The sequence below is a fragment of the Schistocerca piceifrons genome, chromosome 8, assembly GCF_021461385.2.
Source record: "Schistocerca piceifrons isolate TAMUIC-IGC-003096 chromosome 8, iqSchPice1.1, whole genome shotgun sequence".
NCBI lineage: Eukaryota > Metazoa > Arthropoda > Insecta > Orthoptera > Acrididae > Schistocerca > Schistocerca piceifrons.
Genome location: NC_060145.1, coordinates 453,800,862 through 453,813,913, shown reverse-complemented (window position 1 = coordinate 453,813,913; position 13,052 = coordinate 453,800,862). Strand labels below are relative to the sequence as shown.

General features: G+C 36.9%; 1 protein-coding gene across 1 annotated transcript in view; it reads right to left on the bottom strand.

Moving 5' to 3' along the window:
• Nucleotides 1-1,482: 1,482 nt before the first annotated feature.
• Nucleotides 1,483-13,052, bottom strand: part of LOC124712443 — a 122,105-nt gene continuing 110,535 nt past the window's right edge. The window contains exon 4 of the mRNA XM_047242737.1: nt 1,483-1,921. Coding sequence (XP_047098693.1) covers nt 1,764-1,921 — 158 coding nt within the window. The 3' untranslated portion in view covers nt 1,483-1,763. The remainder of the gene's footprint in view (nt 1,922-13,052) is intronic.

Below are 13,052 nucleotides of genomic sequence, written 5' to 3'. Positions count from 1 at the left end.
TACATGATGATACAGTCTCTTTTGGAAGTATTATGCCCTTCCTAGGGGAAGAGAGAGTATTAGGTAAGGAGAAAGTTTTAAAGAAAGGACAGCTCACTCAGACCTGATTTGGGAGGGATTCCTTGCTTTGAAGTCTGATGATTCACATGTTATTCAATACTGTAAAAACTGTTGTTGGTTAAATGTGTGGAATAATGATGTCTTTATTTCCTTACATGGTGCACTAAGCAGAATTTTTGGCTATCAGAGTGCACTTTTTGATACTTGCCTTTTGTGTGTATTTCTCTATGAAAATCATCTCTATATCTTGTTTCGTAGTTATCGAATTGACTCTATGACTGAGAATTCATTGTGTAGCTCCAGAAACATGCACCTTAACACAACTACATTATTTGTAGGGTTGTGATTTAAAATTTCTTAAAAATATACTTATATGATTGTAAAGTACAAATCGATGTTAAGACAGACTGGTATTCCACTAAGACTATGATTTATCTTCACATGCCATGCATGGCAGCAATGTAGTTACAGAAAATTGTTTTAATACTACAGAAATTTTTAAGTGTATTTAGAATACAACTCTACTGATTCAATGTTTTCTTTAACAATTCTGTATGTTTCTGCCAATGTGCTTCCATCAACACTCCTAAAAATGCAATATGGAGTGTTTGCTCTATTTTATGTGGGCCAACTGCTATTTTTAGATTAGTTTCTAATATGTCCTTCATAAGGCTGAAGTACATTTAAATTGCTTCCTTTTTTGTCATTCACAATGAATTTTTGTCTAAACAAGTACTATTGTTAGATTACTTTCTAATTTGTTCTTCATATGGCTGAAGTTCATTTAAATTGCTTTCTCTTTGGCATTCACAATGAATTTTTGTCTAAACAATTTGCTTGCTTGCTCTCTTGCTACAATGACTCTATCATGTAAATCAGCTTTATTCATCTTTATAACAAACAGGCCACTGTCATCCACTGGCAGTACATGATTTGGCACATCATTTATTAATTATTGATGACACTGATGGTCACAGTACAGAACCCTCTGCCCCTTCCCAGTAAAGAAGGATGCTGGACAAGCAAGATAAATTAGGGGCCTTTGTGTAAATAATAAAAAACATAATAATAATAACAATAACAGAAAATAATTTAACAGCCATGCAACATTTGTCAACAACAAAATAATCAAAAATGAAATGTTAGGCTCCAAAATATGCTTTAGACCATGACCTAAATCCTGAAAAGTAAAATTTGCCAAGCAAGTGTACAAACAGCAAATAGATGTCATTTGGCATGTTACACCACTTCAACATCTTCTGTACGAAAGCAGAGGCAAGTGTTTCAGTTATGGCAGCAACACTTACACTTCAAACAAAATTGAGCTTAATGAAAATGTGAGTACTGCAATGCTATAGGCAGGAATGCAACAGCTAGGTGTCACATTTATTCTCTTAATTATAAACATGTGGCCGGATGATCAGTCTTATACCTCAAAGGCCTGTCACCCATCTTTAATACAGATCTAGTGCACTAATTTTGTAAAATCATTAATTATACCTGCTGTTGTCATCCTAAAAAAACATATTGTTGAAACCTTTTGCATTTGTAATACTGATGGTAAAATGGATTTACTCATACAAAGAAATCACAGAAAGAAGCAACAGATCCCCAAAATACTGCAAACCATTTTCAGTTTAAGACTTCAGCAGCTGGTCATATTTAAGATATGTCTTAAGGGTATCCACTAGAGTGATAAATTATTATCTGAGAAAAGATCGCATTTGCTTGTTCTGGTGGGACATGCTCATTTCTGCCTGCTCAGCTTTCATGATCATTGCATCCAAACGATCTGTCTGTGAAGTTATTTTATCAGCTAAATTCAGTGCTCTCTGTGATGTTACAGATTTCTCTTCTTTTTCTGAAACGAGAAATTATTTACACAGAATTATTTAAACATTACAAACATCCATGTGCACTACAGGAAATAATTAATTAGCATTGAGGTCTACAATTGTGTGACTTGATTTAATTTTAGCTCTATAATGAAGAAAATGCAATGCAATAACAACATTAATTTATCTTTGTCATCATGACCTCGAATACTCATGATTTTACATGCTATTTTAGATTATTCACCAAATTTTTTCTTTGAGTGATCAACTAGCATTCTAGCCTGCCTTGGACACATGACACATTTAAAAAATTGTGGTAGCACTGTCATGTAGTGAGAAAGAAATTTTTACAATTTTTTTCATGCTGATATTGATGCCATACATTTTAAATGATAACTAATAATCTAATGTAAATGGTAAAATAATGTACAGATGTACTTTATGACATCATAAAATCCATGGATCAAGGCAGTCACATAGACACAGCATTTCTTGACTTCTGAAAACCATTTGACTTGGTACCATGCCTACACTTATTATGAAAATATGGTTGTATGGAATATCAAATAAAATTTGTGACTGGATTGAAGATTTACTTTTATGGAGGCTACAGCATATTATCTAGGATGGGGAGTCATTGACAAATGAAGAAGTAAAATCAGATGCACTCCACGAAAGTGTGTTGGGACACTTACGGTTCATTTGTATGTTAAAGGCTTGGCAGACAATATAATAGCATCAGACTTTCCACAAATGATGCTGTTATACATAATGAGGTTCTGACTGAAAAAAAAGCACAAATTTTCAGTCTGATCTTGATAAGATTTCAAAGTAGTATCAAGATCAACAATGTTCATAAACTGCATACATAACAAAATGAAAAAAAAAGTAAAGAAACATAGCATCCCATGACTGCTATGTCAGTGAGATACAACTGGATGTTACAATTTGTAGGGATATGAAATGGAAAAATCAAATTGTCTCAATAATCCCTAAAGCAGGTGGTCGACTTCAGTTTATTGATAGAATGATAGGAAAAGCAACTGGTCTTCAAAGGACTAACAGTGGATATGGTATGTACACTAAGGACAACAGGAATGGTAACATGTTTGTTTGACCCATGGAAGAGTGTCACAGCTGCTGAAAAACGTGAACTGGCAGATGCAACCTATTCCATAAAAGACTACTCACATAATTTCAAGAATCATTCACAAGAGATGAATATAGGAATGCACTATAAACCCCTATATGTCAGTCTTGTGATGATTTCAAGGAAAGGATTAGACTAACTACAGTGCGCACATAAGAGTTTACACAATCATTTTTCCCACACTCCATAATTGAATGAAAAGGGAAGGAGCCCCAGAAACTGGTACAACACAAGAGTAGCCTCCACATACACTTCACAGTGGTTGTGGAGTATAAATGTACATTAGATGTAGAGCTGGTAAGAGTACTTAATGCATATATGTGTCTCTTCTTCAGATTTGCACCTAAAGGCACTAATTATGGTGTTTTGATGTCTTCTGGACCATATTAATTTTGGCTCAACATAGACAAGAAGAGCCACTTGGAAGGTTGTACATTTGGTGAAGCTCATACATCTCATTACTTTTAAAATAATAGCAATAATTTCATGAATTTTTTATGCTCCTATGCACATTAAGACCATAATAATAACAAATTTACTGAAAAGAAAGTGGTCTAGTCCCTTATTTCAGAAAAGCCAATGTCCCCTATTTGTATGTTCAACAGCAAAGTATGTCACCCTGTAAGTGATACTTTATGACAGTACAAAAATATTTCATTGGAAAAGTACAAAATATTAAAAAAAAAAACTCTTTTTCAAAAAAATGAGTTGTAAATATTTTGCAGTTCCTTTCACAATAAACTGAAACTACAACAAAATGAAACTACAACAGGCCTGCTAAACTGCGGAAAACATTAATTGGCTGTCTTCAGGCTACAGGCATTAAAGTTAAACTCCTTGAAAACAGGAACCACCCTGTAAAAGCATGTATTAAAAAAACGATAATATTTAGAACGAAAAAAATGATTTCATGTATAGAGTTTGATGTAATGCACAGCCATTAATAGTTGTTTCTTATATTGTAGACCATCAATATTTGTTTAGAACTACCTCATATTTGAGGACAGTATCACACTTTGAGCACTACAACAAGATCTGGAGAAGTACTCTGTTGAACATGTATATACAGGGTATCAGAAGTTAGCCAGTAAAGGAGGGGTCATCACACATGTACGTGATTGATGCCTCAGCCCTTTTGTAGTTGTACCAAATGTGCCAACATCTATTTCTGAATGTTCATCTTGGAAGTTATTTGCATGACTAATTTCCAGGGCATGCAGTGATTTGCAGTATTTTCACTAGGATGTTTAGAGTAAATATTTCTGAAAGGCATAGCTGCTGAATTGCTATAATTACAGTTGCAATGATCAGTGTAGAAAGAAAAATCGACATCTTGAAAACCACAAAGGGCCACAATCATAAAAGATTTGGACTTTTCCATCAGAACATCAGAAACTTATTTGAGAAGAGAGACAAAGTACTCATATTTTTACAGGAAACTACAAAACGAAATGGCATTTATACATAGGTTTTAAACTTAATTAATCAATTACATTGTACTAAATATACTTCGTGGTAATAAATGAGAACTGACTATATTGTGTTATAATGGCATCACAATTGCAAAAGTGATTTTCTTCTGGATTGTTCTTATAGGGAGTACTCAGAGTTAGTAATGTCCAGCTTTTGTTTCATCGCCACAGTAAAGTTAACAACTAGAACAGAAGGAAACTGCACAACATTCATTTATTTCTAAGTACCTCTATTTTTCATTTGTGCTGAAACTTAAAGCTCAGAATTTCTTGCTCTGTTATCAGTATTAGATGAGGCAATACATTTCATGCACACTACTCCATCAGCTTTCTTCCTTTGCTGATGCAAGTTGCAACCTCGGGCTCTGAATTGTAGTGTGTAATACAGCTGTGTGTGAAAATCTGTGTGCCACAATCTTCAGAAAATTGAAAGCATGAATTCAAAGAGTTCATCCACACAAGGAATACTCTCTCCTTCAGCATGACAATGCCAAACTACAAATAAGTGCTGCAACAATCTGACACTTTGGGTTCACTATCACTGATCATTCTCCATACAGTCCCCGACTTGGCCCCCATTTTCATCTGTTTTCAAAACTTATAAAACACATTAGATGACTTCACTTCCATAGTGATGAAGTGGTGCAAGCAAAGGTGAGATTGTGGCTCTGTCAACTAAGTCAAATATTCTACAGTGACAATATCAACAAAATAGTCTCTCATTGAGAGAAATGTGTTCGTCACCAGAGTGGCTATGTTGAGAAATATATAAAAAATGGAAAATCCAGGATGGAATAAAAACAATATTACGTAAAATATGGGAAATAAATATATTCATATGAAGAATAAAGATGTAGAATGTTAATTGTTTTATTTAAAAGGCTTTAAGAGTTTTGACATAAAATTTTTGGAGGCATTGCTTTTCAGCAGTCCTTGTGGATGTGAATCTTATAATAAATGGCTTATCTGGCCAAGATCTGGCCAAGATTGTCTGATGGCTGCAGCAAAGAACCACCATCAGCAGAATTAGATTAGAAGAGGTTTCTACAGGACGTCTGTGAATTTACTCCACAAATAATACGTATTACACACTTTTGGACTCTGAAAACTTTTGTTGACTTGATGAGTTACCCCAAAATATTATACCATATGACATTATGGAATGAAAGTAGGCAAAGTATGCAAGCTTTTTAATTTTTGTCACCTATGTCTGCCAACAATCGAACTGAAAATACAGATTTGTTAAGGCGTTTCTGCAGTTCTGTGGTGTGCTCCTCCCAACTGAATTTTTTATCAAGTTGTAATCCCAGGAATTTAAGACTCAACCTCTTCTATCTGCTCTTCTTCATACTTTATGCATATGCTCATACTTTATGCATATGCTGGCTGGAAACCCCTTACAGGTTCTGAATTGCATACAGCGAGTCTTTTCTAAGTTTAATGTCAGTGAGTTGGCTTTAAACCATTTATTAATATCCATGCAAATATCATTAGCAGATCTTTCTAGAACTACACTCGACATACTATTTATTGCAATACTTGTGTCAACTGCAAACAAAACGAACTCTGCTTCTGGCAGTGTAAGTGATGAGAGATCATTAACGTACACAAGAAAAAGCAATGGCCCTAGGATGGATCCTTGTGGGACACCACATGTAATTTCTTCCAGTTCTGATGATGACTGATGACTTAATTCACTAGTCCCTTGCACTGACACCCTTTGTTTCCTGTTAGTGAGGTACAACTTGAACCATTTTGCAGCACTGCCCGTGACACCATAGAATTCTAATTTATTTAACAGGATGTTGTGGTTCACACAGTCAAATGCCTTTGACAAATCACAGAAAATACCTGCTGCTTGTCGTTTGTTATTTAATGAATTAAGTACATTTTCACTGTAGGTGTAAACAGCCTTCTCGATACCAGAACCCTTCAGAAATCCAAACTGTGTTCTTGATAATATGTTATTTGTGGTCAGATGGTTGAGAAGCTGCCTGTACATTACTTTTTATATAATTTTTGAGAATGCTGGTAAAAGTGAAATCGGTCTGTAGTTTGATGGTATCTCTTTATCTCCTTTCTTGAATAGAGGCTTAACATCTGCATATTTTAGCCAGTCAGGAAATGTCCCAGTTATAATTGACTGGTTACACAAGTAACTTAGAATTGTACTAAACTCACAAGAACATGCCTTAATTAACTTTGTTGATATTTCAATGTAACCACTAGGATGCTTTGTTTTTAAAGATTTTATTATGGAAGTTGTTTCTTTTGGTGAAGTGAGTGACATATTCATGTACCTAAAGCTATTTGTAAAGGCTAGTTTCAGATATTCAAGGGCATTATTTCCTGATCCTGACAATCCCATTCTATCAGTAACAGATATAAAGTACTTGTTAAATAGATTTGCCACACTATGCCCATCAGTTACTAATGTGTCATCTACCATTAATGCTTTTTGCTCCTGTTCCTTTCTGGTTCCACTCTTTCACTATATCCCATATTGTTTTTATTTTGTTCCCTGACATTGATTGCTATCTTCTTCTTGTAGTGCATTTGTTTAGATGTCTGAATCACTGTTTTTTAAATATTTTACAGTATTCATTGTATTTAGCTAAATCATCAGCATTGGAGCTATTCTTGGTCGACAGATACATTTTCCTTTTTGTCTTACAGAAAATCTTTATTCCTTGTGTAATCCATGGTTTTATTATAGACTTATGTTTAATTTGAGTAACTTTTAGAGGAAAGCAGTTTTCAAACATGGTACTGACATTGTTCATGAATGTGTTATATTTTTCATTCATGTCATGAGCACTATAAACATCTTTCCAGTTCATATCTCTGAGCAGTTTTCTAAAACACTCAATTTTTGGTTGATTGACTACTCTCCTGTACTCAGATTTAGCAGTCTTGATAATCTGCTTAGAATTTACATCTAAAACAAGGAGCTGCATGTCATGATCTGATAGTCCATTTATTACAGGTTTTATGAAATGATTTTGTTCCTTTGATTTGTCTATAAAAATGTTATAAATGGATGTCCTTGAGAATTTAGTGATCCTAGTTAGAAAGTTTACATTGTGAGTTAGATTGAAAGACAACATTACTAACTGCAGTAAATGTTTACTGGGGAAGATTGCATTAGAAAATCTGTATTAAAATCACCAGCAATCAAAATTTCTTTGTTTCTTCCCATTAAATAACCAAAAAGAGCTTCTAGATAATTTATGAATAGATTATAATTTCCTGCAGGTGCTTGGTAAATAGTTACTATTATATAGGATCTGTTATGGAACTCTACTGTTGCACATGCTTCTAGATGCTGCTCTAAACATAATTTATTAATGTCAATGTTCTTGAATTTATGGCAGTATTTAATAAATGTGGCAACTCCTCCTCCATCCATATCTACTCTGCAGAAGTAGAAAGCTAGCTTAAATCCTGAAATGTCTAACATATCTATACCAGTGGTCACTTGATGTTCAGAGAGGCAGATTATGTCAATTTAGTTAGATGAGTTCATTTCATCAATATAAATGAGTAGTTCATCAACTTTATTTCTGAGTCCTGGAGTGTTCTGGTGTAATAAAGATAACTGATACTGCATACTAATGGGATTATAACTGCTTTGGCGAAGATGAACTGGCAGTTTCTGATTATTTCACTAAGAAGAGAAAAAAACACTTTCACAGAAGAACTGTAAACGCTGACTCACGTACACTATTTGAGGAGAACTCGCTGGATGGGCCATGGGGAGAAATGTGCCGAGAACTCCAAGTAGATGATAAATTTAATTCTTTCCTAAAAATGTTCTTACAGCAATATTCCTTTTAATGGATTAGGGAAAATTACAGTTGATGTTGAGAAAGGGGGTAGCTTACATTTGGACTCAAAGTATCTTGTGCAAAGTTGAGAGAGTTTTGTTTGCTGCAGAGGACTACCTCTATTGCGGAATTATGAATGAACTCCAAACATACCCGCAAAATTCTTCAATGTGTCATCAAAAAGACTGAAATATTGTAATATGCATAAAAAATTTGCAATTCCAAGGACAAGGCAATACTCTATGTCGACAGATTCTAGATGCACCCTTGTCCGGTTCTCAGCTACGCTACAGATCAATTTATTTATGAAAATACAAAGTACAGTCTCCAACAAATTTTACATATTCACATGTACCTTTACCTTTAATCCAAATAAATACAGTTTCATTTACAGATATCTTACGTCTATTACGTGTATACAAGGAAAAGGGTGAGGGTGACATATATGATGATTTGCCAAAGTCTTTATTTGCATTTTCACAAACGTGGAATGTGCGGTAGGCTATGACGTCACGGTCGACGAAGCTTTCCAATCCTGATACATTAGGTACGCCTGTACCACCTCGTACAATAGCGACTGTCAACCAGCTGTTACCATGCGAAAATGTATCATTTAGATCAGTACTGAAGTTCAGTCTACATCCACAGTCGTCGTGCAAGACAGACAATATATAAAACAATAGAAGACATCGAAATGACAACATCTGCTGCCGACAAGAAGAAGAATACTATAAAATCTGTCGCCGCACATTCACTACTAGATGGACCCGCTGTCTTCTGTGGATGTTTGTCAGTCTTCGGCAGCTGGCGCGCTTCCAAGATGGCCTTGAGCCGCCTTATCGGCGGGGTCAAAGGTCACGCGCTCAGAGAGCTGATGTAACATGCTGTTGCATACTCTATGTCGACAGATTCTAGATGCACCCTTGTCCGGTTCTCAGCTACGCTACAGATCAATTTATTTATGAAAATACAAAGTACAGTCTCCAACAAATTTACATATTCACATGTACCTTTACCTTTAATCCAAATAAATACAGTTTCATTTACAGATATCTTACGTCTATTACGTGTATACAAGGAAAAGGGTGAGGGTGACATATATGATGATTTGCCAAAGTCTTTATTTGCATTTTCACAAGCATGGAATGTGCCATCTTGGCAGTGCACCAGCAGCCGAAGACTGACAAACAGCGGACGGGCGCACCTAGTGAGGCTAGTGCGCCCGTCCGGGATAACACGCGGCTGGCACTGTGAAATATTCTAAGTCCCTTATCTGGCGCCGCGCCAGTGCGCGGCTATAAAAGCGAGCGCTGCCCGTGGAGCGGATCATTCGCGCTGCTGCTGCTGCACAGGCAACTGCATTGAACGCTGCCAAGATGCCCTACAGAAGATACCGTTGTCGTGCAAGACAGACAATATATAAAACAATAGAAGACGTCGAAATGACAACATCTGCTGCCGACAAGAAGAAGAATACTATAAAATCTGTCGCCGCACATTCACTACTAGATGGACCCGCTGTCTTCTGTGGATGTAGACTGAACTTCAGTATTGATCTAAATGATACATTTTCGCATGGTAACGGCTGGTTGACAGTCGCTATTGTACGAGGTGGTACAGGCATACCTAATGTATCAGGACTGGAAAGCTTCGTCGACCGTGACGTCATAGGTTTTAAATGAATGAAGTCAAAAGACAAATAATATTCCACCATCTAATGACAGAATGGTGAGAAGAATAATGTTAAATTCACACTGTTGCCTATCAATTCTTCCTAAAAATGATGCATCAGAAGCAGTTACAATAGGTTTCCTCAGAAAGGCGTTAGATACTCCACCATCACTCATCTGTTAAAATAATCACAAAAGTTATTAACTCACGTTTTCAAAACTAACAGCCAGGTTATTGGGCTGAGGGATCCATGTGTACCTGTGGCGTTCTGTGCATCTTTCAAGTGCTGTACAAGTTCAGCTGTCTCACATATGAAATGCCATACATGCAAGGGATCTAGTAAACCCTGGCCTTGTGGAACATCAAGTCATCTTTGACAGAACCCTGTCTTCTGGGTAGGTTAAAAAGTTGCTTTACCTTTGTGTCTGCTAAGTTCTGATCTACTTGTGATGATACCCAGTTATCAGAAGACAACTCGTACAGAACTACGATTCACCAAGCACATAGCACTACTGATGAGAGCAATATGTAGGATGAGCTTCTTCTCGTAGAAGGAGTTTTTGAAGCAGATGAGTATTCTCCACAATACATACACGATATGCTATAAATAAAACGTAAAGTGGACATAAGAAAAAAAGAAAAAGAAATTTAAGTCTGTGCCTTTCCCAACATACTATCAAAAATAGGTTAGATTCTCACCAGACACAAAATTAAAGTGACTTTTTGCCATCCACTGAAGGCAAAAAACAGCAGTATTGGACTCCATTGAAGATGACTTGAAACCCCAAAAGGCTGGGGTTTTACAAAATCCTCTAAAAACACTGGTATAAAAAAAGTTGAAATTCTAGTGTCAATTTCATATTTTTGTGACTCAATGGTACCCATGGTCTAGGGGTAGCGTCTTTGATTCATAATCAAAACGTCTTCGGTCCCGGGTTCGATCCCTGCCACTGCCTAAATTTTGATAAATAATCAGCATTGGCAGCCGAGGACTTCTGGCATAAGAAGTCAGCCTCATTCTGCCAATGGCCTTGTCAAAGAGGGCGGAGGAGCGGATTGAGGTTCAGGGCACACTCTGGTCCTAGGGGTGGGAAATTGCCCCTAAAGGCGGAAGAATCAGCAATGATCAACAACATGAGGATGCAGAAGGCAATGGAAACCACTGCATTAAAGACACGTAATGTGTGTCCACAGGACATGTGGCCTGTAATTGAAGAAGTGTCATGATGATCTCTCCATTGGCAAAAGATTCCAGAATAGTCCCCTATTCGGATCTCCGGGAGGGGACTGCCAAGGGGGAGGTTACCATGAGAAAAAGATTGAATAATCAACGAAAGGATAATGTTCTACGAGTCGGGGTGTGGAATGTCAGAAGCTTGAACGTGGTAGGAAAACTAGAAAATCTGAAAAGGGAAATGCAAAGGCTCAATGTAGATATAGTAGGGGTCAGTGAAGTGAAGTGGTAGGAAGACAAGGATTTCTGGTCAGATGAGTATCGGGTAACATCAACAGCAGCAGAAAATGGTATAACAGGTGTAGGATTCGTTATGAATAGGAAGGTAGGGCAGAGGGTGTGTTACTGTGAACAGTTCAGTGACCGGGTTGTTCTAATCAGAATCGACAGCAGACCAACACCAACAACGATAGTTCAGGTATACATGCCGACGTTGCAAGCTGAAGATGAACAGATAGAGAAAGTGTATGAGGATATTGAAAGGGTAATGCAGTATGTAAAGGGGGTCGAAAATCTAATAGTCATGGGTGACTGGAATGCAGTTGTAGGGGAAGGGGTAGAAGAAAAGGTTACAGGAGAATATGGCCTCGGGACAAGGAATGAAAGAGGAGAAAGACTAATTGAGTTCTGTAACAAGTTTCAGCTAGTAATAGTGAATACCCTGTTCAAGAATCACAAGAGGAGGAGGTATACTTGGAAAAGGCGGGGAGATACGGGAAGATTTCAATTAGATTACATCATGGTCAGACAGAGATTCCGAAATCAGATACTGGATTGTAAGGCGTACCCAGGAGCAGATATAGACTCAGATCACAATATAGTAGTGCTGAAGAGTAGGCTGAAGTTCAAGACATTAGTCAGGAAGAATCAATACGCAAAGAAGTGGGATACGGAAGTACTAAGGAATGACAAGATACGTCTGAAGTTCTCTAATGCTATAGATACAGCAATAAGGAATAGCACAGTAGGCAGTACAGTTGAAGAGGAATGGACATCTCTAAAAAGGGCCATCACAGAAGTTGGGAAGGAAAACATAGGTACAAAGAAGGTAGCTGCGAAGAAACCATGGGTAACAGAAGAAATACTTCAGTTGATTGATGAAAGGAGGAAGTACAAACATGTTCCGGGAAAATCAGGAATACAGAAATACAAGTCGCTGAGGAATGAAATAAATAGGAAGTGCAGGGAAGCTAAGACGAAATGGCTGCAGGAAAAATGTGAAGACATCGAAAAAGATATGATTCTCGGAAGAACAGACTCAGCATACAGGAAAGTCAAAACAACCTTTGGTGACATTAAAAGCAACGGTGGTAACATTAAGAGTGCAATGGGAATTCCACTGTTAAATGCAGAGGAGAGAGCAGATAGGTGGAAAGAATACATTGAAAGCCTCTATGAGGGTGAAGATTTGTCTGATGTGATAGAAGAAGAAACAGGAGTCAATTTAGAAGGGATAGGGGATCCAGTATTAGAATCGGAATTTAAAAGAGCTTTGTAGGACTTAACAGTCAAATAAGGCAGAAGGGATACATAACATTCCATCAGAATTTCTAAAATCATTGGGGGAAGTGGCAACAAAACGACTATTCATGTTGGTGTGTAGAATATATGAGTCTGGCGACATACCATCTGACTTTCGGAAAAGCATCATCCACACAATTCCGAAGACAGCAAGAGCTGACAAGTGCGAGAATTATCGCACAACCAGCTTAACAGCTCATGCATCGAAACTGCTTACAAGAATAATATACAGAAGAATGGAAAAGAAAATTGAGAATGCGCTCGGTGACGATCAGTTTGGCT